The sequence below is a fragment of the Gossypium hirsutum genome, chromosome A07, assembly GCF_007990345.1.
Source record: "Gossypium hirsutum isolate 1008001.06 chromosome A07, Gossypium_hirsutum_v2.1, whole genome shotgun sequence".
In the NCBI taxonomy this organism is placed as follows: domain Eukaryota; kingdom Viridiplantae; phylum Streptophyta; class Magnoliopsida; order Malvales; family Malvaceae; genus Gossypium; species Gossypium hirsutum.
In genome coordinates, this window is record NC_053430.1 from 85,147,324 (window position 1) to 85,174,730 (window position 27,407).

At 34.5% G+C, this 27,407-nt stretch overlaps 3 protein-coding genes across 4 annotated transcripts; 2 read left to right on the forward strand and 1 right to left on the reverse strand.

Moving 5' to 3' along the window:
- Window positions 1–274: 274 nt before the first annotated feature.
- On the forward strand, window positions 275–5,935 carry LOC107948554 (protein PAT1 homolog 1). Its single transcript, XM_016883141.2, has 5 exons — window positions 275–548; window positions 871–1,022; window positions 1,599–1,655; window positions 3,037–3,109; window positions 3,317–5,935. Exons 1-5 carry the CDS (start codon window positions 497–499, stop codon window positions 5,368–5,370), a joined length of 2,388 nt encoding a protein of 795 aa, XP_016738630.2. The 5' UTR covers window positions 275–496; the 3' UTR covers window positions 5,371–5,935.
- A 637-nt stretch (window positions 5,936–6,572) lies between these two features.
- LOC107947893 (RING-H2 finger protein ATL39) lies at window positions 6,573–7,007 on the forward strand. The gene has a single exon (XM_016882397.1). It carries the CDS (start codon window positions 6,573–6,575, stop codon window positions 7,005–7,007), a length of 435 nt encoding a protein of 144 aa, XP_016737886.1.
- Window positions 7,008–7,868: 861 nt separating this feature from the next.
- On the reverse strand, window positions 7,869–13,879 carry LOC107948555 (OVARIAN TUMOR DOMAIN-containing deubiquitinating enzyme 11). Of its 2 annotated transcripts, XM_041116946.1 has the most exons (11): window positions 13,706–13,866; window positions 13,443–13,617; window positions 12,899–13,070; window positions 12,082–12,155; window positions 11,244–11,298; window positions 10,949–11,023; window positions 9,923–9,996; window positions 9,755–9,803; window positions 8,430–8,514; window positions 8,229–8,285; window positions 7,869–8,115 (listed from the first exon to the last, which is right to left on the reverse strand). In XM_041116946.1, exons 3-11 carry the CDS (start codon window positions 13,067–13,069, stop codon window positions 8,072–8,074), a joined length of 684 nt encoding a protein of 227 aa, XP_040972880.1. In that variant the 5' UTR covers window position 13,070; window positions 13,443–13,617; window positions 13,706–13,866; the 3' UTR covers window positions 7,869–8,071. The 2 variants fall into 2 exon arrangements, with proteins under 2 accessions (XP_040972880.1, XP_016738631.1); XM_016883142.2 differs by lacking the exon at window positions 13,443–13,617 and having other exon boundaries at window positions 13,706–13,879.
- Window positions 13,880–27,407: the final 13,528 nt, after the last annotated feature.

The window sequence follows — 27,407 nt, forward strand, 5'->3', positions numbered from 1 at the left end:
AAAAATCGATAAATTAGCTTAATCAAACTTGAGTTCAAATAACTCGATTTTATCTTGAACCGAGTTTGAGTTTAAAAATAGATGTTCGATTGAGATGTAGTCGAATATTAAGTCGAGATCAAGCTTGACACTATTTAAACTCAACTTGGCTCAATTATGCTCCATATGCAAATAGTATTTTCTAATTTAATTAAAAATTTGAAAAGATTTAAGAATAATTTAAGAAATATGTAAAAATGTTAAATATAACAAATAAATTTTTAATCCTCGGCACTTTTTCTTTCAATTTTATTATTATTATCTCCTTCGTCTCTCTCTCTTTCTCTGAGACTGAGAGACAATGAGATTTCATTCTTGCCTTCATTCTATTTCTACCTAAATAAAAACCCTCCTAATCCCCCTTAATTTACGCCTCTTGCCCTCCTCCTCCTTCTCCTTCTTCTTGCTGCTGCTGCTGCTGTGTCTAGGGTTTTCCTTGTAGGTTGGGTTTGTAAATATGGAGAGATCGGATGGCAAACTTCCTATCAACTTCTTTCAAACTTCCTCAGGTTTCTTCTTTTTTCTGTTTTCAATCCTTTCACTTGTTTGTTTTAATCTAAAGAAATTAAATTTTCTTGTACACTTTGCATCTTTATCCATTTTCTTAGCTACCGAAGGGGTCTTAACCGTTAAACCCGCTTTCTTTTTGTTGCCTTTGCTTGGTTACTTGTTTACCTTCTAACAAACAGTCCTCTCTCTCTTATTTTTCTTTCCTGTTGCATTTAGATATTCCTTTTCTTCTGTTTATTTTAATTGGATGGTTTGTTAAGCTATTTGATTGATCGGCTTTCATGGTATTGTTGAATAGCTAATTAGTTAATAATTTTGCAGATAATGCGCATTTTGATGCTTCCCAGTACGAATTTTTTGGTCAAAATGCCATGGAAGAAGTGGAGTTGGGAGGTTTGGAAGATGGTGAAGTGGAAGGTCCTGTTTTTGCATCCATTGAAGATGACGAATACCATTTGTTTGATAGAGGAGATGTGAGATTTCATTCCTTTGATTACAAATTGTGCTGTGAATCCATGTTTTATTTGCACCGATCCTTCTGCATTGCTTTGTAGCTACTGCTACCTTTTCCTTCCATTATATTTCTGACCCTAAAATATGTCATAGAGTTTGTTGGTCCTTAAGCTGTTTGTCACTTGGAGCTGTAGCAATGTTGTTTCATAACTTAACATGTGCCAAATTAACACTTTAAGGGACACCTGAAAGCAGGAGGATGGGCTCATAAAACAAAGCTTTAACGGAACATTTGATTCCTTACAATGTTTGTGTTGTCATGCTTCAAGTGAAGCATTTATTGTATTATCTTTCTGTTGAACTTTGTTCATGTTATGAAACAATAATGCCGTTGTCTTCTGCATTCATGCTAATTGATTTTACTTTTTGCCTTGTATATTTTTTAATTTTTAGTTATTGATTTTGCTGCCTGTCCCTTCTCCTATATGCAGTAATCAATCATGTGCTAAACTCAAATCATGGTTTCAACTTGTGGTGTTTCTTGATTTTGAAATATGACTATTTCAGCTCTAATAAACCTGTTATTTAATTTGTAGGTTGGGAGTTTAGGGTCACTATCTGACATGGATGATTTGGCTAGTACTTTTGCAAAGGTATGTTCTATTCATTTATTAATGTTGCACTGTGATGAATGTCAATAGTTAACCTTTCTCACTAACAGTTGTTTATAAGACTTAATATGCTTGTTTCCTGAGTTCCTTTGGGCCTTTATGGTTAATCGATTTATTTTTCTAAAGAATATGGATTATTTTTCATGTTCTACTGATGTTAACATATATGAAGATAGTTATGTTAACATTGACTTGTGCTGTATCATGTAGAGGACTTTGTGTAAAAGATGATGGTTTAACTTGTGGTCAAGGATGCTAATTATGGGTAGTTTGTGATATCTAACTGTTTTGGCATAAGGAATGGATCTACAGCCTATCATGATATGGACCCTCGGTAATTAGAAACTTATCAAGCATTAGGGAAAAAAGCGGGAGATTCTTTGATGCATTTTCTTTCTGATGATCTCATAACTAATGGGACTTTTTTGATGTATGAAATGAATGTGAGAGAGATTAAATTAGTAAAATATTGTCTTATTATGTCTGTAACTGTTTTACATTTCAAATTACATTTGTATATGGCTATGAATTTTATTAGAAAAATGTCAAGGAAAGATGGACTGAAACTGTTTTGTCTCTCCATATGTGGCACACCACTTATTATCAGGCTTGTTTGTTGGTACCAAGCATGCTGTACCTTTATTATTATTATTATTATTATTGTACTTAAGCATTCATCTAAGTTGATAAGCACTGCATATCTATTTTCAAGATGCTGTCCACTTAGGTTTCTTTTGGGAATAGTGAAGGTTGTGCTTTTGTGCATAGTCTAATTCAGTTAATTAAATCAATCACCTAAATTATTGTTGTTTAAAGTAAATTTGAGGAATGGCTTGATGGTATCTTAGAGATTAACATGCGTATGTTACAAATTAGGCAATGGAGTTCAAATATTGTCTCATATGACATTTTTTAATCATTACATTTCATCAGCTATATCCAAAAAGCCACATGCTTTGTAAGAAGCTTGTATGATTTGATAAAGGTTGTCTAATTAAAATAATCATTACCGAAACTGACATGTTCTTAGGCAGAGACATATAAAATTGAAATAACTTTGCTTTGGATAATTAGTTAGAGCATTGGGTCCTGTAAGCAGTTGTAATTTAAGGGTAATTGGCTAAACAAAAATATCTTTGGGAGTTCTTTTTAGATGATCCGATCCTTTTGAGTCTCACCTTGTCTATGCTAGATCTGTTCCCATGACCACTTTAGAGAAATTGAATCCTGACCCTTTCCAACAATTTTGGGTTTAGATGTGAGACCCACTTTTACCTTATATGATAGTGAAATGAGAAAGAGAGGAGTTCAGAATTACTCCTTTCATTATGATTGGATTTTAAAAGTTTTTTTTTCTCTGCAGTTGAATAGGGTTGTCACAGGACCAAGACATCCAGGAGTTATTGGTGATAGATCCGGTTCTTTTTCAAGGGAAAGTAAGTAGAATTATGCCATATTTTATGCCTTTATGTTGCAGTTACAATCTCTATTGATGAATGTACAAAGTAATATCAGTTGAAATTTGAAAAAAAAAAAAAAATTTGAAAATCTCGGTGTCAAGCATCCCTCATTTTTATCCCAAGAATATCAGTATAAATAGTATCAGTATAAGTATGTTTCATATTGTGAAAAATTCTTTTCAGGTTCATCTGCTACTGACTGGGCTGTAGATGGAGAGCATTTAAACTGGATGGATCAGCATATGTTTGAAACAGAAGATTCCCAAGAAAGCAAAAGATGGTCCTCACAGCCACAACTGACTTCTGCTCGTTTTTCAGAATCAAAGCCTTTGTATAGAACTTCGTCATATCCCCAGCAGCTGCCAGAGCCTCACTTCTCAAGTGAACCAATTGTTGAGCCCAAACCATCAATCTTCACATCTTTCCCTCCTCCTGGTAGCAGATGCCAACAATCTTCACCTGGCAACCTAAAAGTTCCGGTTCTTACTAGTGGATCTCCGTCACCCTTTTCTGCAGCAAGCCTCTCTTCATTGTCCAACTCCAGTCTTCATCTGGCTGGTCTATCTCATGGATTACATTTTGGTGGTAATTTGTCCCAGTTAACATCTCCTGGCCCATCTTTTAGTAGTAGGTCGCTAAATCATTGGGTTAACCAGTCTGGTCTACTACATGGAGAACGTGCTGGTCTTTTGCATCTTATGTTGCAACAGCAAATACCTCATCAAAATGGCCTATTGTTCCCACAGTTAATGTCACCTCAACAGCAGAGAATGCACCATTCAGTTCAACCATCTTTGGCACATTTTGCTGCATTGCAATCTCAAGTTTATAAATCTCATCCTTCACATAAAATGATGCTTGGACTGGCTGATCTTAGGGAACATCGAACTAAATCATCACAAAGAAACAGGCAGAGCATGCGTTTGTCTCAGCAAAGTTCTGATGCTGGTAGCCAGAAAAGTGAGAGTGGGTTGGTACAATTCAGATCCAAGTATATGACTGGTGAAGAGATAGAGAGTATTCTCAAGATGCAGCATGCCGCCACGCATAGTAACGATCCTTATGTAGATGATTATTATCACCAAGCTTGTGTTGCCAAAAGATCTGGATCCAGGGCTAAACATCATTTTTACCCATCTCACCCGAAAGAATCACATTCTCGAACCCGTAACAGTGGAGAGCAGCATTTGCATCACCATGTTGATGCACTCGGGAAGGTCCCCCTCTCTTCCATTCGTAGACCCCGTCCTCTACTTGAAGTTGATCCTCCCTTGGGCTCAGGTGATGGTTCTGATCAGAAAACTGAGAGGCCTCTGGAGCAGGAACCTATGCTTGCAGCTAGAATCACCATTGAAGATGGTCTCTACCTTCTTCTTGAAATAGATGATATTGACCGGCTCATACAATTCAGTCAGCCCCAAGATGGTGGGGCTCAGCTCAAAAGGTGGCGGCAGATCTTGCTTGAAGGTATGGCAGCATCACTTCAGCTTGTTGATCCGCTTAGCAAAGGTGGGCATGCAGTTAGCTGTGCTCCCAAAGACGACATCGTGTTCCTAAGATTAGTCTCCCTTGCAAAAGGCCGGAAGCTCATCACTAGGCTCCTTCAGGTTCTCATCCCTGGTAGTGAGCTTATGCGAATAGTGTGCATGACCATTTTCCGTTACTTGAGATTCTTGTTTGGTGGTCTTTCTGCTGATCTGGAAGCAGCTGAGACAACTAATGACCTTGCAAAGACAGTTTCCGTGTGTGTTAATGGCATGGATCTTCGTGCACTTAGTGCGTGCCTTGTTGCAGTTGTTTGTTCTTCGGAGCAACCACCACTTAGGCCTCTTGGAAGCCCTGCTGGGGATGGTGCTTCGGTGATCATAAAATCAGTTCTTGAAAGGGCCAGTCAACTTCTAAGTCATCCATCTGGAAATTGCAGCATGCCTAATTATACTCTCTGGAGGGCTTCATTCGATGAATTTTTTGCCCTTCTTACCAAGTACTGTGTTAGTAAATATGAGACAATAATCCAATCAATACATAACCAGCCTCAGCCAACCACAGAAGTCATCGGTTTAGAGGCTATAAGGCGTGAAATGCCTTGTGAACTTCTACGAGCTAGTCTTCCTCACACTAATGAATCCCAGAGGAAGCTTTTGATGGACTTTTCTCAGCGTTCGGTGTCCATGAACGGATCCAGTTCGCCTGCTGGAAGTACTAGCCGAATCAACTCTGAATCGGTAAGGGTCTAATAAAGAAGGGAAGGGTAGCATGCAAATTTTGTGAACAATGCAGTTGATAGGATGTAGAATGAGAGAACAGAGGGGAAGAGGTATGCATTATTGTCCTCCTTCCTCTCTTCTTCCCTTTTCCTAAGATCATGAAAGTTGATCGAATTTATTCTAGCAACACAAATGAATGTGTGGTGTGATGGGGGAGAGTTGGTGATTGGAAATTGTTAGTGTAGCTTGTGGGGAGCTTTATTTTGGTGCTCTGCTTTGAGACGCTCCGTTGCCAAGGGGAGTCGTAGTATTAGTGGGTTGGAATGAAAATGAATGTACAGTTGGTCGCTTACTGAACCTTGGAAACACTCCTTTTCTATACTGTTCCAATTACAGTAGCTCCGAGGAAGTCTGATGATGCCCAAATTGGGTGGGTTTGTGGCTTTTCTAGTCTACTTGAGTTATTGAAGAGGGGTGGGGGATGAAGGGTGGCTTCTCTGAGCAATTCAAAATCAACCTGTAATAATAGAAAAAGAAATGTTTTATATGATCAGACTTTAGTTTTAATTCTAAATGCAAAGCAAGATTTGTTGCCTGTCTTGTCTTTGTTCTAAATTCTAACCATGCTATCTACATCTTGTGAAATCCTGGTATTCTCTGCGAGATTCCTATGGTATTATAGAGCGTTGGGAGAGGTCTATTTCTACGTTGGAGGCGTGAAGATACTGAAACTAAGCTGCCTACCAATAGAAAATCAGATATGCAAAGACAGCCACCCTTGATTCCATTGTCATCTATAATAGTCGATCAGAAACCGATATCAAACTCTGTTAATTAATAAAAGCTAAATGAATAATAAAGTTTAAAATTTTAATAAAAATACTAGTGCTCGTGAGTGAAAAATAAAGAATACTGTAGGAGTATGTTTTAAAAGAGTAAAAAATAGCAAATAGTGAATCAATAAGAGATATAGTTTCATATTTTTAATTAAAAAAGTTAATTACTTATGTGACTTTAGTTTTTATGTATATAAATAAAAATGCGATTATCTTTTAATTCTTCTATTAAACATGATGGGATAAAATAAAATAATTGTATAGTTAGAAAGATTTAACTTGCTCTCTACGGAAGAATCTTCAGGTGAAATTTCAAACAAATTGAAAAAGGAAAACTTGGGTTTAAATATTATGATTCACTCAATACTAAACTAGTGTTTCATCATTGAAGGAAGCATGGCAATGCCACCAGCAGCGGCTGAGATTGACGTTGAAAGACCACTTAATCTTGTCGGAATTCTAAGTGTTGTCGCTTCTTTCCCCATAACAGTATTTATAATTTACATCATAAGGACTTGTTATGAAAAAGCCAGAAGGCAGCTCCGACATCCGACTCAAGACATTGAGGCCGGCCGTCAATCCATGCGGCAACCGGCAGGGACCGTTGTAATAGACAAGAAGAATAATATAATTAGCACGCAAGAAACTACAGCCAAAGAAGGAGAGAGTGGAAGCAAGGATTGTGCAATATGCCTGGAAGAACTGAAAGAAGGGGATCGTTGCAGGATGTTAAGCAAATGCCGACATGTTTACCATCTTTCTTGCATCGATCGATGGTTGCTTAAGCACTCCCATTGGCCGCTTTGTCGTGCTTCTATCTACGCTTCCTGATCTAACTGCTTTTCTTTGCATTACAATTGTTTCATATTTTTATACTTTTATATTCGTATATAGCATTTGATCTGTTCTTCAACATTTATCAATGGATGCGGTTTTTTCGTTTGATCCTTTTTTTTTTGTTCTTTCTAGCCCTCCCTTTCAAGTGTTTCGCAAAAAAAAAAAAATCGATGAACTTGACATGATATGTTTAAACTTGGTTTCATGAGATGTTTGATGCACATTTTGTAATAGATTTTGATACTTTTTATAATTTGTTGTATTAACTTCAAAAAATAATATTTATTTGTGGTTTATTTTATTTTATAATTTGACTTTTATTAGTGTATGAGCAAATTTAAACTCTATATTCTAAATTTTCATTTTTATATGTAGCATCTTATATGGAAAAATATATCTCTACAAATGTAATGTGATGTTAACTTATTATTTTCAAAAAATACTTAAAAAAAAAACACCATCATTATTTTCTATTTTTTAAAACCAAAGAATAAATAATAATAATAATAATAATAATAATAATAATAATAATAAACAATTCTCAATTTTGCAATTCAATCAATCCGATACCATTATCTGAATTTAGTTTTAGTTCAAATATCATTGATTATTTTAGTTAACGAATTTAACAATCATCATTTGGATCAGGACTGAAATTTCAACGTTCAAAAAATATATGAACTAAAAAAATCAAAAATTGAAGAAGTGATTAACTCAACAACTTATGCACAATACAAAACTAGTAGCCGAATATAACCAAATTAACTTTAACTACTACTATGTAGGACATGACTAAAATTTCAAAATTAGAAAAAAGATATGAACTAAAATGAATCAAATTAGAGTACAAAGAACTTATGCAAATGTACAGGTGGCTGCACAGTCAATACTTTTTATGTTTTCTGAATGTTAATTATTTGTATACAAAATAAAGTTAAATGATCAAATAACTAATAAGTTTTGTAATAGCAAACTATTTCTGAATGGCACATAAAGGTGAGTAAAAATATACATATAATAGATAAAATAAACTGGGAATGTGTCGTATTATATCAATCCTAAAAAAGCCAATGCTTTCTTCTTGGTGCTCTGGTAGGAACATCTGTAAACATACATAAGTATATGGACTTCATTCATCTGGCCGATGAAATAGCAAGAATTGTGTGAAAGATAAAAAAAGAATTAAGAAATGAAAACTACTAAAGTTGGTCTCACCTCCACTTGCATACAATGAATTGTAATGTACTTCACTCCAGAAGCTCAGCCAAATTTCTAGAATACACAATAATAAGCAACTTTTTATTAGGGTTTTCTTCAATAATTACATCACCATTAGCTGGTAAAATAAAGGAGAAAGAGAGAAGGCATCATTGGTTAGTCGCATAATAAATCAGGCAAGACATAAATAATATGTACCTCTAGTAGGACTTGCTTGTTTGGGCATGATCTCGATGTAGCAAGTGTCACGAAAAGAGGTGACCAGACAAATTTTGGCTCCGAACTGCAGTTGATACATAGAAACCCAATGAAGCAGCTAATAGATAGAATAACAAAATAAGCTTATTGCAAAGAGGTTTGAGTATTTCTGCATAAGCTTAACTTAATAAACTTTAGACAACCACATACAAGCACTTGAAAAAGTTGCATAGTAAGATTATTGAACTAATACACAAATGGAAATGCCTTTTCATTCAATTTCATTAGCATGGATTATCTTATCCATCTCCTGCAAAAGACAGATTAAATGCTATAACCTAGTAGCTTTGCAACTAATTTTTATCCAATCTCCACAAACTACTTGATGAAGAACATGTTTGAGGAGATAGAATAGAAAGAAAATGGAGGATAAGTAGAGAAATAAAGTGAAACAAGCAAGGGGGAAAAAAGATGGAACACTTTACTAAGGTTGTAAATGAATAGAACATTCAGTGAACAGTTTAATTTATGCTGATTATCAAGCTAAATAAACGAGTATTAACAAGGTTGTAGATTTTGAGGTTTGTTTATTAAACGAACAGAACATAAACAAAGCTTGTTTAGTTCATTTATTTTCATAAACAAGCTCTTTATGTTCATTTAAAACTCATCTAATAAATTATTTAAAGCTTGTATAGACCTCGTTAATTGTTCAATTATTAGATAATTAATAATATAATTGTTTGTGAGCTTATTTTATTTATTTATAATATAATTATTAAAATTAATATTTTGATTATTTTGTATCTAAGTAATAAGATATATGATTATTTATTTATTGTTTGTTTATTATTTATGAACATATATTTTATTTGTTCACGAACATGTTCCCTAGTCAACGGCAATTGGAGTGCAAGTAGCAAAGAATCTGCCATGTCCACAAAGAGGATGTTAATGATGTAAATTTCTCCGAAATTAATTCAGTTTCAAGGATAAAAAAAACAAAAATTCCATTTAATATACTAATGCAACATGTTTTTACAAATCTAATATAAAAGCATAATGTGCAAATTTAATGTGGTGGACATGGACTTCTTCTAAAATGATTGCAGACAAAGTAGTGTTTCATTACATAGCATGTGTGGGCTTAACTTAGCTACTTCAGGCTCAACATAACTCTTCAAATTTAAGATATAATGGAAGATCCGAGCGACTCATTTTTTAGATGAAACAAACAATATACAGTAGCTTGCGAAAAACACGTTTCTATGGGGTAGTAACAAGAAGTCATTCTAAGGAGTCAAGAAGAGAAAATTTCAGCTTACTCGGTCAGCAGCTGCTTGTAGAGTGACATGATCTCCCCATTCCCCGGATCTAGTGGAACACAAAATTTTGCACTAAATGAGTTAGTATTCACACATTTTAAATTATTAAAAAAAAAAAAATTCTTTTCTACACATCCAGAGGAAATTAAAAAAGAATCAACATCTAACTTTTTCATCTTCTTCAGGTAGCCTTTGTACTTCATTGGAACATAGCCTTCATACAACTTTTTGGAATGCTTTAGCTGAGGTATAAGAAATTAAATGTAAACAGAAAAGAATAATAGAGAGTCAATAAATATAAACATAAGAACAAGAATTCTGTTAAAATTAACGTAATGACAATAGAAAACGATCGCAAAGCAATAAGAAAAGAAAAATAAAACACACCGATTTTACGTGGAAACCTTTCGGAAAAAAAAACCACGGGAAGAGGAGAAAAAATTCACTAATGTTGAGAACTGAATGATACAAGAGGAGTTAGAATAAGTGTAGTTTCATACGGGTTCTACTTGTGCTGCATGATCCGTTGGGGATCTGTTGGGCTATAGCCTTAGGCATTCGGCCCTTGGCCTTAAGCCCTCCACAGGTGCCAAGGATTCAGGTCACACAACTCTAACAAATTCTAATCTCACTTATTGTTTATCTAACCAACATCATGAAATGGCATGACAGTTTTCAGAGATAGATATGATAAGAGTTCAAATAAAAATAGGGTAAGGTACCAAATTGAAATTTTGACTATAGTTAGGTATATCAAATATGAACTTAACCCTTATATATTACCAAAAAGATAGTGCTTTGTTCTTTCAATAGGAACATAGAGATCATACATGTGTAGGTAACTAGGTATCAACATACAAACATACATGGAAATCTTTGAGATTTAGAACTTGTATTAACGTGTGTTTTATAATTCAAGTTGGTAAAAATATTTTGTTCCCGAGACAATTTCAGAAAATGCATATATCAAATTGTCAGACTAAATCTTTTATATAATGTCTTCACCATATCCCATATAAGCAGAGACGTAATAAATCTCACAAACAAAAGAAAAAGATGCCTAAAATAAAAGCAATGAAAATCACCTATTTAAACAAGGAGAAATAACAGGTCAGAGTATTTGCTAAGGGAAAGAAGCTTCTTTATCTATTAGGATAATACCTCAAAGTAAGTTGAGGAGTAGAAAAATCTTACCTGCTTGACAATCTGCCTCCTAACATGTTTGTGGTAGTCTGGATTCAGGAACAGCTGATCTGCTAATGCTCGAAACTATAAAAAAAATAAAAAATAAAAATAAAAAAATCAAGAAAGATCTATCAAGGAAAACGGAGACAAAATAATGCAAATAATCATTAACTTCATATTGAAATCTCATTGTTCATATGTGTGCATCTGTGCATGGAAATATTTATAGGTATAATATTCATGATAGATGTGGGTATAAAAAGTGAGGATAGAGAAAGGATTAATCCTAGCAAAAAAGAAAGACCTGGCAATTTCCATCACCCTCCATTTGCAATTCAGCTAAACCATAAGTAGCCAACCTGAACAAGAAAAAACATATGATAACTAAATAAACACAAACCAATTTAAATGGATATCTGAAATGTAGAGTGTGAAAGCCTGGATATCATATAAATTGCAACCATCATGTCAGGAATTGTCTCTTCAGGTTAATGTTGTATTTGCTATGTTGCCAGAACTCAAGTACAAGTGTCACGTATGGGCATGTATCTGTGTGTCTGACATATCAACTATAAGGAATCAAACACACAAGGATAGGATAAAGCTATAAAGGATCTGAAATGCGAATGCAAGAGCAGGGGTTCATCCAAATTATTTTATAAAGATGACTCGTATGTTACTCTTCCAGTAGTTTTAACATTTTTTTTATGAAAAGAATATGTATTCGTTATGTTATGGTTTCAAATATTTAAAAGAAAGCAACATTGGTAGTCCACCGAAAATGCCGAGACCAACCAACAGCTCATTTTCTGCTCTTGTTAACCACAAAACTAATAAAAACAAACCCGATAAGGAAGGCAGTTGGTTTTAGCCTTTTAGGAGCCATATAATGCATCAAATTATTAAAATTTATTTCTCAAGAGGATTTTCCAAACTTGAAGTCAATCAATCTCCCTCCCTCCCTCCCTCAAAAGAAACAGACAAATTAAACATCATAGCAAGCACAGGATTAAAGACTAAACTGCAGTCCAAACCATTTTATTTTTCTAAAACCCTAAAGTGGGGCAGACTACAAGTACTGAACAACCTAAAATGAGACGATCAATGAGAAATTGATATAGTGATTATGATAAGATCGCAACCTTTCAGAAAGTCGCTCATGATCTAAGGTTGCATCATTCACATCAGGTATTTCCCCATTGACACGAGGAGTGTGCTGTCAACAAAATGATCATGTCAACAATAATCAGACAAATAGAAAGTAATGCAGGTGAGGACAGACATTGAATTAATCATTATAGTAGCCCAAAATAGGCTTAATAGTCTTTTGAAAACCATGTTAGATTGAATTCACAATTTCCTAATCAAGTGCAAGAGAGACAAAAAGGTAGTACTATGGCACTAACTTACTCTTTGGTAGACTCCTATATCTATGGTAAGAGACGTTAAAGACAAAAGGACCATACCACTCTTCCTAGTCATGCTGCACTTGTACTTTGAATTGTCATAAAATTACAACAGAAACAGAAAATGCACAAAGAACACGTTTTAACCAATTCTAATGATCAATGATCTATTTCATATTATGAGAATATCTGCTTCAGGCAATGGCAATTATACAATAATAATGCATATAACTCAAGGACCGAGAAAACAAACTATAATGGGAAAAGAAAACTTTAGAATGAAGCAAAGAAAGAAATATAGCTGGAATCTCAGAAGTGGTGAAAATAACACAATGTTGAACAATTATAGGCATCTATTGTCGGAGACATATAATTCCTAAAGTTTCCAAATTATAGCATTTCATTCAGCTGAACATAGTCCTTGTGGAATTAAAGAGAAGAGAATAGATTGCATTTTAGGAAATAAACTACTACGGCACAGTTTTAAAACAATTGCAAATAGTTTTTCAACAAAGCGACCAACTAACAAATAAGAGATAAGAGATGATTATACCGGAATGGAATCCAGATGAGAGAGTCGTTTTCCAAGTTTGGCATTGTAGTGCAAGTTTTCCTCTTCTGCTAAGATGCTTGCTATGGCTTGGTCATCCTCTGTATCTTGGAAACTGCTATTCAAACTCGAGCTGGAGCTTGCACTTGCATTATTGTGCTGCCCTTCACTCATACTGTCTCAATAAAAATATCCAGCCAAGAAAACATGAGATTGCAAGAATTTAGGCCATCAATTATACTGATAGGAAAAGGTTGATAACCCTCCAAATCAAGCAAACACAATATCAAACATAAGAACATCAATCAAAAGCTAACAATCATCCATGATCCTAAAAGCTTAACAGCAAATCCTCAAAAGTAAAAAAGAAATCCCTAAAACCTTGGCTTAAAAATCCAAGTTATCCAGATGCTCAATGGGTATGTTAGAAATACCCATACCCTAAAAAACCCAGAAAATAAAAGACAAAATAATGGTTCCTAGAATAGCTCTTCATATATTCCATATAAGCATATGATAGATTAAAAAAGGGGTAGGATCATTTAACTGTGATGCCTATAACTCTACGCTGAAATGGATTGGGAGAAGTCTATCCTAAACAAAAACAATTCCAAATTAACAATGAATTTCTTATAATTATCTTTTTTTTTTCTTCCATTTTCTCAGCAACCAAGCAGAGCACGAGTCATCCAAGTAAGACAGGAGCCAGGGAATGAACATAGCTGTGAGAACAAAAACAAAAAAACAGCCATTGCCATAGCCATAGCCACATAAAATCCAAAAAAAAAACAAATTGGAAATAGAGAATACCCAGAATAAAAATATTGAACAACTTTGGGAACTTGTTGATGTAGGATTGAATAGTTCGTTCGATCTTCTCAGCTGAAGCTGAAACGTTTTCTAATCGTATCAAGCTTTGCTTATTTAAATAAATGGAAAAATGAAAAGGAAAAAAAAAAGAAAAAGGAAATGGTCAAAATAGTTGTCTGAAAAAATGTCTGAATTTTTACTGTTATTATTACAATAAGTCAATACGTAGTATAAGAAAAAAAAAAACAAAAAAGGGTGAAATTCTTTTTGGTGGATATAAATGAAATATTTTTAAATTCATAGTGAATTATTAAAATATTAAAAATTATTATAATATGTTATATCAATGCAAATGGATCCCTTGAAAGTATATATATACAAAATTATAAGTATATATAATTATAGAATAAGTTAAATTAAAAAAAATAAATCAAAACTAAAATTTTGTATTTAAAAATAGATTAAATTGAATTTTTAAATTGAGAAAGATATTAAGTAATTTTTCGTTTTGTCCTATAAAAGGGGATAACCGAATATTTTTGTATATAACTACTGTTCATGGAATTGACGTTCTTAATAGACTCTATGCATGCTAGACACGTATATTGTTCTGGACTGCTTGCTGGATACTCCTTAGACATATGCGAGCTGAGTCCGTGAGCTCCCCTTGCAAGTACCCCTTGCTGACTTCGTACTGTGAGGCTTGCACGTATCCATCTTGTGTGCCCTAGCCAGGTCGCGGTAAGCGACCCGAATCTTATTTGATTTTCGAGTTGGTGATCATAAGTACATAATAAGATTAAAATGAAGTATTAAGATTTTAGAAAGGACTAAAACTGCAATTAATGGTTGAAGCCTATATAATCGATATACATCCATACAACTCACCAGAAAATGAAACTTGAGAATTGTTAAGACATTATCCTTAAGAAATGTTAAACGTATTAATAAACTTTACTTGTATGGGTAGACTTGGATTGACCAAAAGCCATTCCCACACGCTTCTCCATAATTTCTCCTTTCATTTTTTCTATTGAGTCTTTACAATTTTAACATTATATCAATTATGTCCATTAAATATCTACTCTAATCTAAAGCAAAGAGTCTACTTATAATATGAGCAATTTCCATCTAATATTTTAACCAAGAAAATAGAAAATGTCAATGTAATCTTCTTTTTAATTTAAATTATCCATGTGATAGGTGTAGACGTGTTTACAAAATAATTCATGTATCTTAAATATATTCTATATCATATTTGAGTTGGCCTTTAAAGTTTAAACTAATAATTAGGCTAATGAAAATATTTGGTTAATATAATATTAATACTTTAAGGACATGCAAAGGATTAAAAATTTGTTACCAAATGAAATCCTTCTAATTATTGCTCTCAAAAATTTTCTCTTCAATAGTCTTTTTATTTTGAATTATATATGATATTATTATTCGTTTTTTTTTCTATTAGGATCAATATTAGTGTTGATCTTATTGTTTTAAGTTCTTTGCTTGATATATGTATTCAAAGATTGTATTTTAATATATATATATATATATATTCCTACTCAGTCCTCCACTTTCATTTGTTGTTAAACCAAGCTTTGCAATTTGGTGAAGCACCTAAGCAAAAATGATAGAGTAGTGCTGGAAATACCAATCATCCATTCCTCCTAAAAGAAAACATAAGGAAAAATAAAGAAGAACAAAATAAACAATTAATATATAAATATAATTAGTGTGGGGAAAGGTAGAAGATATGTTGATTGAAAATAAGTCGAGAATAAAAGTAACAAATCTTCATGTTTACATGTTTTTGCAATATAGTTTCAATATGTTCTATAGTGACTATGTTTTATACCCAACGTTAGATAGGCTGTTCAATCATTATTTATTTTAATATTAATCTCATTAAAAATTCTCATCATATCTGTTTTTTTTTTACTTAGAACTATCCAAAACCTCTCTCCAACCCTTAAATAGAATGATAATACGCTTCAGTGTACTCGAACCCATATTTTCCTACATTGACAATAATATCGATACCAATCGAGTCAAGACTCAATCAACTGTAATTATCAATATTGTCATATTCAATCTCAAAACCCTATTTGAAGAACTTTATTGCTTAACATTTATAATTATCAATATCATATAATTAGTAAATAAATATTTTTTTTATGTCTGTAGAATACGTTAAAAAATAAATTACATTTTTTTGACTAAATTACCTAAAAAGCCCCATTTTCAAGTATATTTAAGAAAATGGGTCGATTATACAATTAATTACCGGAAAGGGCCACTTTTTGCAAAACGCGCCTACGTGGCCACGTTTGAGGGGAAAATTGCCAACAAAGCGCACCCCTAGGGGAGCGTTTTTTGCCACGTCGGCAAAACGCTTCCACATCAGCACATTTTGCTGATGTGGCAAAAAAAACCTCCTAGGGGCGCGCTTTGCTCCATATTTTTATATGTTAGGGATATTTGCATGTTCAGTCCCTAGGGTTTTTAGGGTTAGTGTTTTGCCAAAATAAGTTAAGGTTTAGTGTTTAGGTTTTTGTTAAAACAAGTTAAGGTTTAGAGTTTTAGTAGATTTTAAAAATAAATTAGGATTTAGTGTTATTTTTTAAAAATTATTTAAATTACGGTTTAGAGTTTTTAAATAAATTAAATAAATTAGGGTTTTATGATTTTAAATAAATTAAGTTAGGGTTTTAAATAAATTAGAGTTTAGGGTTTATAGTTTTTAAATAAATTAAGTAAATTAGGGTTCTAGGGTTTTGAATAAATTAGGGTTTAGGGTTTTTAAATAAATTAAGTAAATTAGGGTTCTATGGTTTTAAATAAGTTAAATTAAGGTTTATGGTTTTTAGATAAATTAAGTAAATTAGGGTTCTAGGATTTTAAATAAATTAATTTAGGGTGTAGGGTTTATGGTTAAATTTAATTAAATTAGGGTTTAGGATTTTTTTAAAATAACATTGTTTTTATTTTTTAAAACAAAATTGACTATTTTGTACCCTTAAAAAATAATTTTGAGAAGACGTTTTTGAACAAATAGTGTGAAAAACGCTTCAAGTAGGATTCACTGTCTGCAAAAATACAGAAAAAAGCTCTCACGTGGACGCTCTTATTCTACAATAGTTCCTGAAAAAATAATTTTGAGAAGATGTTTTTGAACAAATAGTGTCCAAAACGCTTCAAGCAGGATGCACTGTCAGCAAAATTATAGAAAAAAAGCTCCCACGTGGACGCTCTTTTTCTACAGTAGTTCTTGAAAAAATAATTTTGAGAAGACATTTCTGAACAAATAGTGTCAAAAACCCTTCAAGCAGGATGCATTGTTAGCAAAATTATAGAAAAAAGCTCCCACGTGGACGTTCATTTTCAACGGTAGTTCCTAAAAAATAATTTTGAGAAGATGTTTCTGAACAAATAGTGTCAAAAAATGCTTCAAGCAGGATGCAATGTCAGTAAAATTTCTGAAAAAAGTAAAATTTCTGAAAAAAGCTCCTACGTGGATGCTCTTTTTCTATAGTAGTTTATGATTGGCCTTAGGCTATAAACGAGGAAAATTTCATTCTTAGGATGCATAAGTTAGAGTAAGTAAAATTAGAGACGCTAAGCAGAATAGAAATTAAAAATGAGTGAACGTATTAGTGTTGTTATTTACTATGATAGTGAGGTTCGTGACACCGAGAACGGCTTTGTTTTTTATCAGAGAACACAACACAAATGGTTTTTAACCAAAGTATAGATTTTACAAAATTTCATAAAAGAATTAGGCGTAAAATCTTCGGAACGACACCAAGTAGGGTTTCTTCTATTAAGTATTGATTTTGTGCTTTGATTGATTCTGTGACATATGACTTATTTGATATCAAAGGTGTTCGTAGCTTTGAGGTGATGGTACAGACTCATGTTGCTAGTGGGTCAACCTATCTTGAGTTATATGTTCAATTTTCATTGCCAAATGAAACATTTGCGACTTTAACATCAACTGTTGTTTGAGAGGAATACACGACCCCTAGTCGACACTCTGTTAGTGGGAGGTAGAACACAAAAGCGCTCATGTTTGGTGGCAGTATGGAAAACACAACTCCTGTACAACACTTGGTTAGTGGATGGGACATGCACATCGGTGGGTCAAAGTTCGATGTTGGAAATACGTATTGATGAATGAATGACATCAACTTTTAATGGTTGGAAATCCACATCTGATTTGGGACGTTATGAAATGTCCACAAGAAGAAATGATGGTGGGTTGGATGATGAGTCTGATATGGATCCACCTCGAGAGCCTGGCCTCGATGGTGCAGAAGTTGCATTATTTTTTGAACTGGAGCATGTTCCGTCCGAACCTGAAGACGTTGAAGGGGGTTCAGATGAAGAAGAAGAAGATCTACGATTCAGGGCGTACTCGCCTCTAGCCCACATGCATAATGTCGATATATCGACAGATGATATCTTGGAGTTTCCAAATCTACCACATAGAACGCGTGACCATATAGGTTCGACATTGGATTCGGGTGATTTGGAAGTTGGTAAAGAGTTTTCCAGTAATGATAGTTTTCTTAGTGCTTTGAAACAACATAACATCACTCATGGGGTTAACTATAGTGTGTTTAAATCCAAATCCGAGAAGTTTAAGGCCAAGTGTGTAGTGCAAGATGGTACATGTTCATGGAAAATCATGGCTTCTTTTAGGAAAAAGACAGGCTTATGGGAGATAAAAAAGTATAAAGGTCCACATACCTGTGTTGCCAGTACAGTATCACTAGGTGTTTAGGGTTTTGAATAGTAATGTTATTACTTAATGTTGCATTATTTAACATATTTCATTGACAGGTGTTTCACAAGATCATCCCAAGATGGATTTAGGCATGATAGCTAGCTTAATACTACTAATGTTGAAGGCGGATCCCAAGACTTCTGTGTCATGCATAATTGCCAGTATTCGTAGCCAATTGAGGTACACGCCCTCTTACTGCAAGGTTTGAATAGCTAAGCAAAAAGCGTTGGAAAATATGCATAGTGGGTGGGATGCTTCGTATAATGATGTTTGGCAGTGGTGTCAGGTGCTGGAGAGGTACGTCCCAGGTTGCATAACAGACCTTGAAACGGTCCTTGCATACTACAACGATTGATTGCTCCGTGGATGCCAAGTGTTCAAACGTCTGTTCTAGAGCTTTAAGAAATGTTGGGACGCATTTGTGTACTGTAAGCCATTGGTACAAATTGATGGTACCTTTATGTATGGTAGATATACCCATCGGCTATTACTAGTTGTGGCACAAGATGGCGGTGGAAGAATCCTTCCAATTGCGTTTGCAATAACACCGGGGGAGCCAGCTGATGATTGAGATTTTTTTCTTTCTAGGTTAAGGAGGCATGTATGCCCCCAACCTGATATCTGCGTTATATTGGATTGGGGCACTTGAATACTAGCCCCAATTGAGTGACATGAAAGCCTATGGGATTGCACACACCATTGGTATTGTTTAAGGCACATTGTGTCTAACTACTATGGGCAATATCAATGTACGACTGAATGAAAGCAAGTAACCAACATGGGTATTTAATCTCTAGTAAGATATTTTCGGTTGTAATATTCAATTTATTCTGAATGGAATATTGGTATGTAATTTTCGCTATCAACTTATATTGGCAGGGTACGAGATCAATAAGGACTGTTTTCATGAAATGTTAGGGAATTTACGTTTAGTTAACGATCAAGACCCAAACTACCTCTATAACATACCTTTCGAACAATGGACACAAGCATACGACGGTGGCCTACGATATGGTCATATGACCACAAACCTGGTTGAATGCATCAATTTTATTCTAAAAGGAACGCGTCATTTGTCAATAACCTCAATTGTGCAAGAGACATTTTCATTTGGCGGCACTATTTCCAAAGTGAGCAGCAAGTTATAAAGGCCAAATGCAGGGAGGCCGTGTGTGGTTATGGAAGGTATTGTAAGAAATTAACAAGGCGAAGGTGTGGGCTAACATGATGCACACTGTGTGTCACGATCGCGACAACCTATGGTTTCGTGTGACGGGGTTTGACAAGTGGAGCCAATTTATTACCGGTGGGCAATATCATGTACACCTAATAAATAAGACTTGCGACTATAGGACGTTTGACACACTTTGTTATCCTTGCGCTCATACAATTACAACTTGTTAGAATCTTCGTTTGGATCCCACGAGATATGTCGATGAAGTGTACAAAATAGAATACATGTACAATGTGTGGAGACACGTATTCCCACCGGTCCCAGATGAACATAAGTGGTCGCCTATATCGCTTGCTCTGTTTAAGTTGTTATCGAATAGAGAATTGCGTCACAAACTAAAAGGTCGACCTTACTTGAGTAGAATACGTAATAATATAGATATCTAGGAAAAAACCAACCAACAAAAGTTGTATGGATAGTGTAGGAACCCAGGTTATACAATTCAATCATGTCCAAACTGAAATAGTTGATAATTGTTGTTATGAAATGATGTTGCATTATTTCTATTCAGCCTTATTCAAAAGAACTTATATTTTATTCAAAATACAAAATTAATTTACTATTAAAATATTAAAAACAACTTCGTTTTTATTAAATGAAACAATATAGAAACAACTTGTACAAATATATTAAAAAAATCAATATATATACTGGTCGGAATCAGTGCCACATGGCGGTGGACGATGATTACGCACTGGATTCTTCCTTGGTTGCTCCAGCAGGGGTTGTGCGTGTTGGGAAGATGACCCACCTTGGTAGAATAAAGAATGTGAAGGTGTTTACATCACCTACGGCGGAGGTGTTTAAATCCCATAAGGTGATGGGGAATGGTAATGAAATGAGCTCGCTGATGGTGCCTCGTGTGATCCCTGCGACGACGATGGCCTATATATCATCGGTTGAGTTGGAGTCATCGGGAAAGGAGATGCACCGGGCCATGCATTCCAACCTGGCATAGGACTAAGAAAAGGAAACATATAAAGGTTAGGATACATATAAGGGCTAGAATACGCACCTAGTATAATCTGAAGGGCTTGTGATATGGGTGTCGTCGGTTGAGGCATTGCTGTTGATAGGCTCGACGATTGTGTGGGTACTGTTGATGGGCCCGTGCTGTTATCCCTTCTCCTTGGATTTAAAGGGCCCTGTCGTTCCCTTTCCACACGGATTTTCCGAATCCTCTGCTCTTCTGACAGCAAATATGGCTTGCCATGGATCCTAAACCATGGCATGTAATCTGGGGTACACGCTAACTCTAGGAGGATGATCGGTTCGCGATTAGGTATATGATTATACTGGTTTTCCCAAATTTTGATATATTTTGACCAGAATACCAGCCAATTTGTATTCGTTTGCCATAAGTCGATTCTGTACTGGTCATCAAGCACCTCAGGTTCCTCAGGAATCGATTGTCGGAATCCAAATTATCGCAACACTTTATCCGTCTGGTGCATCTCGATAGTAGCATAATTGACCAATGGGACCTTAACATGCTAAATGTTCGAATTTTGAAAGAATTCTTCCAAAATTACAGCCCATATTACCGGATCCTTGTATGGTGTCCATTGAAACTATATGAACAGGATAAAAATATTAGTTATATACATAATTCTAAATACTAAATATAAAACGACTATTTTATGTATATATATTTTATTTAATACTTACTTGCGCTTCTGACCGTTGGTCTAATAGAAGCCGTATATCTTCAAGAGTGGTAGGTATTCCAACATAACTCACCAGATGATTCCACCTAATTAAATAAATTTTCAGCATACAATTTTATTTTAAATCTATGGAATAATTGTAAAGTCAAATAAAAATTTTAACTTGTTATGAGTGGGTATGTATATGGGCGGTTCACTCGAGGACAAAAAAATGGAAAGCGAAACTGAGCCCATGATTGTAGTAGTGATAGGCAACATCCAATTTTGGCTTTATTTGGTGGCGTTGCCCTGCACATCTCCTGGTACAATGTTGCCAACACGGTATAACCCCAACTAAGTTCGCCAGCTGCTCAAAAATCAATGAGTTTTAGCAGCCACATCAAATGTACGAGGTTTCGTGACAAGTTCGGCATCAAATAACCTTTAATCATCTAAAGGATGTATGCCCGAGCATATTGTATTCTTTTTACTTCAGTCAAATCATTCCCCGGCTCCAGGAATGTTTCTCGTAACCAGCCTATCTCGATACGACCTCCGTAAATATTATTCGGAATCGCACCCAAAAGATCATAGCAAATGGCTCCCCAATCAACAGATTGAGCGGACCTAGTGAGTGCGGCCCCATCCACTGGCAATCCTAATTGTAACTGGACGTCCTCCAATATGATAGTACACTCTTCGCATGGAAGATGGAATATGTGCGTCTCCAGTTTCCACCTCCCTGTTAACGCGCTAGTGAGTTTGGATCCAACTTGCACCCCCTTCCTATAGTCGCCGTATGCAAAAAACCCGCTTCCCTCAAGTAATTTTCTATCAATGGTAATGGCAGACCAGACATATTACAAATATAAAATTGTAACACCCAATCTACAGACTGTTATAAAAAATTATAAAATACAAATTAATTAAAATTACATAAATGAAAAAATATTAAATAATATTCAAAATTTAAAATAAACGAAAAAAATATTAAATAATATTCAAAATTTAAAACAAACCGTTACTATTTTCATTTGTTCGATTGAGATATGTTTATGATCGAGATGAATTAATCCCCCGGCCATTGCTAACACGACCAAATATTTTTGAAATTATAAAAAATAATACTAATTGAAAAAAAAATTAAAGTAAATAACTAATTATAAAGAGCTTTGAGAAATTTAATGAGAAATTAGAGAGCTTTAGGGAGAAATTGTAGAGATTTTTTGTTAAATTGTGAAGAAATTATGTGTGAAATAATAGGAGGGGGATTTTATACTTTTTTTTACCATTGGACCCCTCAACGGTAAAAAAAGTTAGCTGTTGGGTTCGAAAATTTTCCAGCAAAGCGCACCCCTAAGGGAGCGTTTTTTGCCACGTCAGCAAAATGCATTGAAGTGGAAGTGTTTTGCTGATGTGGCAAAAAACGCTCCACCAGGGACGCGCTTTGCTGGCAATTTTCCCCCTTAAACTCAGCCATGTAGGTGCGTTTTACAAAAAGTGACCCTTTTCGGTAATTAATTGTATAATCGGCCCATTTCCGTAAATATGCTTGGAAATGAGCTTTTTTAGGTAATTTAGTCCATTTTTTTACGAAATTTAATTACATTTATCTTTTGTTAAATATTTTACTTATTTGAAATACAAAGTTGCTTTGTTTTTAAAGTCTTTTTTTTTTGAACGAATTTATTTCTTCCTTTGATAAAGAATAAAAATTGAATTCTCACATTTTGCAAAACTACATTTTAAGAATTGATTAATTATGATTTAAATAATTTAGGCTATAATTTCGTACATCACATCATTGGTAAATTTTCTATTTTTGAGCATATTAAATATTACTATTGTTTTTTAAATCTTAATATTATTATAATAAAATCTTCTTTAATTATTATTGTTGATGGTTCTCTCCTCCTCCCCTCTTTTGGTATTACTCTTCGTATTTATAAGGTGTGATTCTTTGATGGGACGTGTTAGAGGAAAACTAGATGCCATGCATAAGAATACGTTATCCCCCTAGACTTGAAACGTATCCTCTGAGGAGGTCATTGAAGAGGTATCCTTGTAGGTGTACAAATAAGGAGGTGGCAAGCTAGCGAAGGTTCCTTGATCGGGTCAGATTTTGGATCACCCGGGCAGACCGGATTTCAGGTTTGTGAAGTATTATATAATAATTTGTCCCTCACCTTGTTGAAGAAGAGTTATAAAGTGACTCTTCTAAGATAGGTTTACATGCCTTACTCGTGTAATTGAGGGCTTGTTACATAAATTTTAATTGAAACTTACTAAGTAAACTTTGTTGCATGACAGCTACATGTAAACTTCGATTCTTTGAGTGGTGTCACTGATGCTGATTTGGTTTTTTTCTCCATTAAAACTGTCACTTAATTTAGCATGTAACATTGAGGATAATAGCGGTGTATATAGTGAGCAACATAGCGAAAATACAATGAATTGTATGGCAAAAATACATACAGTATAATGGAAATATGGAAAACTATATATCAAAAAATTAGGTGAGCTGTTCAGCAAAAATTTGGCGAACTGAATCATGAAAATACAACGAGCTATACTTTGAAAATATGACACACTGTACAACAAAAACTTAGTGAGTTGTGCTTCAAAAATAGTGCAATTGGTAATGCAAAATACTACGGTTGTATTGTGAAAATACTACAAATTGTATTGTAAAAATAATGCATACAATGTTGCAAAAGTACTACAGACTGCATTGTAAAAGTACCGCGAATTGTACTGGAAATCTTGTAAGTATAAGGCTGTTATCATAAATTAGCGAGCTGCAAGATTTCAAAAATCTTGTAAGTATAAGGTTGGGATCTTAAATCGTTAAACTGCAAGATTCGAAAAATCTTACAATCTTAAATTGGCAAGCCGCAATATTCAAAAAATCTTGTAAGTATAAGGCTGCAATCTTAAATCAACGAGTCGCAAGATTCGAAAAATCCTGTAAGTATAAGGTTGTAATCTTAAATCGACAAACTACAAGATTTGGAAGATCTTGTAAGTATAAGGCTGCGATATTAAATTGACGAGCCGTAATATTTGAAAAATCTTGTAAATATAAGGTTATGATCTTAAAGCAGCAAATTGCAAGATTCAAAAAATCTTATAAGTATAAGGCTGCGATCTTAAATCGACAAGCCACAAGATTTGAAAAATCTTGTAAGTATAAGGCTGCAATCTTAAAATGACAAACTGCAATATTCAAAAAATCTTGTAAGCAGTGAATTGAGGGAAGAAGAAAATTGTGGAGCAAATTAAGGGAATGAGAAAAATCATGCCAATTTCATTCTTAATCGTTCTACTAACAAGTTTTCCAAAATAAAGGAGAGAGAAACCCTAAAACAGTTTCACTAAATCTCTTCGCTACTTACTAACACTCATCGCTAACTTATCATTTCACAATTCACCACTTTGCATTCTAGCCCATAACATACAAGGTCTATATACTAAAAACGTGGAATTATAATAATCAACAAAAGCAAGCTTGATATATTGAATCAAGTTATAGATATGTACCTTTTCATAGACTCATGCTAGGGCCTTTGAAAGCTTGATGGAGAACCACTCTGCCAATATTTCTTGTATTGTCCCCCACTTTGTATTGGCAAACTCTACGGACGTACACTAGTTGCCTACGAGTATTTCGCCGCTCCCTAGCTTGCTTATCTTCCTGGTTAAAAGAATGAGTTGACCTTTTGATTTCCTCCACTTTTGCAAACTTGTGAGCTTTTTCATAAAGGTCTACTAGGTTTTGCGTTCTGGTAACTGTGACCGAATACTGAACCTGCTCATTCAACACCCCTATGATGAAAGCATCAATTGCCTATTGATCTTCTAAGTTTTTTGTATTTAAGGTTTCCATATGAAAACATTTTATTTACTCATGTAAAGACTCCCATTCTTTCTGCTTGACCGACATTAAGCTTATTGGAGTACCCATGATTGTTTTGTGGGCACAAAATCTTTCCTAAAACAACTGGCCTAGTTGTGTGAAGCTTCTAGTAGAAACCTGTGGAAAAGAAAAATACCAATCCTTAGCTCTTCCCTTTAAAGTTGTGGGAAAAGCCTTGCACTTCCCAACATCCGAAGCTTCCAAAACATTCATGTAGTCGTTATACGGCATTTATAACGTTCCAAAATTCATGTTTTTGAATTGTTAAAACATGTCAAGTGAATTGATTTGATTCAATGGTTAAGTGTTAATTATGAGTGTTTGAGGTCCAGTGTTCAAATACCTTCCCTTTAATTTTTTATTAATTTTGTTCCAACCCCTATCTTTGAACATTTAGCTTATAAATTATTTTTGCTCAACTGTTGGCAAGAATGAACTTGTTGGTTTAGTGGTAAGGCTTCAACTTAGCCAGAGGTCTTGTGTTCGAATCCTCCTACGTGCAAAGAGAAAAATATGTTTATTCCTATTTAAATGTGTTGATCATGTGTTAGTAGTTAAGTTAAATTTGAACTTTGGATAATCTGTTAAGTTGTCAGAAAATCGGTTTGGTTAGGATATTATTTTTTAAAAAAGAATTAAAAATATTTTCCTAAAAATCTCTCCTACGTTCCCACACTCTCTCAATTTGTTGTCCATTTCCCCACTTCTTCAATTTTTTCCCTTGTTTCAATTTTCATCCTTCTTTTCTTTTCTTTTTTTTGCAAGAATAGCTTCCTTTTCACAATTTTTGTGGCCTTTTTTCCTTTTATTGATTTCGAATCTTATTTTAGTGTGTTGTGGGCGCTCTTCTGTGTTTTGGTATTGGCTATGCGTTATTGAGAGGTAAGAGTATGAATTTCTATGAGTGATGTAGTATTTTAGGTTATTAAGTTTTTAAGGTGAGGAAGTAATCTTTCAATTAGTTCTTGGTACTTAATCTAATTGTTTTGATGCAATGTTAGAAGTAGATCATGAGGTGTACGATGTTTCTCCAGTGAATTAGGTGCTTTAGGCTATTCTTCGTTCAAGGATGAGTGATTGAATGCAAATTGAGGGTTGTTTGGTTGTTAGGGTTGAATGCACTATTGTTTGGGCTAAAATTTTAAGAAGCAAAGGTTATTTCCTCTTAATCGGTTCTCGTTCTGTTTGCTAATTTGTTAAGTTGAATGTTGTTTTTAGGTGCTGAAATTACAGCTATTGTGTTGGCACCGAAAAATGACAAGGTGTTTACCTTCTGTCTCAAAAAATGCATAGCCAAAAAACCCACTGTCGATGTCACATGATTGTGGGGGCCACACATGCATGTCTTAGGCTGTGTGCCAGACCTAGTGGGCTATATGGGTGTGCAAGCCCTTTTTTTGTAAATTTGGGTTAGGGCCATAGTCCAAGTGCGGTTCGAGGTTATTCACTTCGTGGACTCTATTGTGTGATATGTATGACTTCTGTATATAAAATCTGATACCTTGCCTCTATATGTACAACTTTTGGTAGCAAGTTAGTATGTTCTGATGTGTAAAACATGTATGATATGTGCATCTGGATATCATAAATGTATTTGCATATGCATTAGGGTGGGATTATGATGTGACGGAAGAAGTGTTGTTAGTTTAATGATATGCCTTATCTGGTGGTTTTAACCACATATCTATTTTGGTGGCTTGACCACACTTATCTGATTCTGGTGGATTATTGCACGATGTCTATCAACTTGATTGCATTATTCTAAAAAGTGACATACGCTCACTTATAGGTGTTTGGGTTTGGACGGGTATTTATTATCCTAATTGGTGTGTAGGGATGGACAGATATGGTGTGTAGCGAATGGAGATAGGATCTGTACCTGTTCTGTATTTAGTGCTGCATTACGTGATATGCTATGCCATCCATATCTAATTTGCTAATTATGTTGCATTTCATTGCATCATGTGCCATGCTGTGTATTTTGTGTAGTATCTGACTTCTATATGAATTGTGCTATCTGCTCTGCTTTTATAGGCTGGGTTAGACACTAAGTTTTTTAGCTTATCTTTTATTTTTGACTTCTCAAGTGATAAACAAACTTAGGATCGGGGGCACATGGG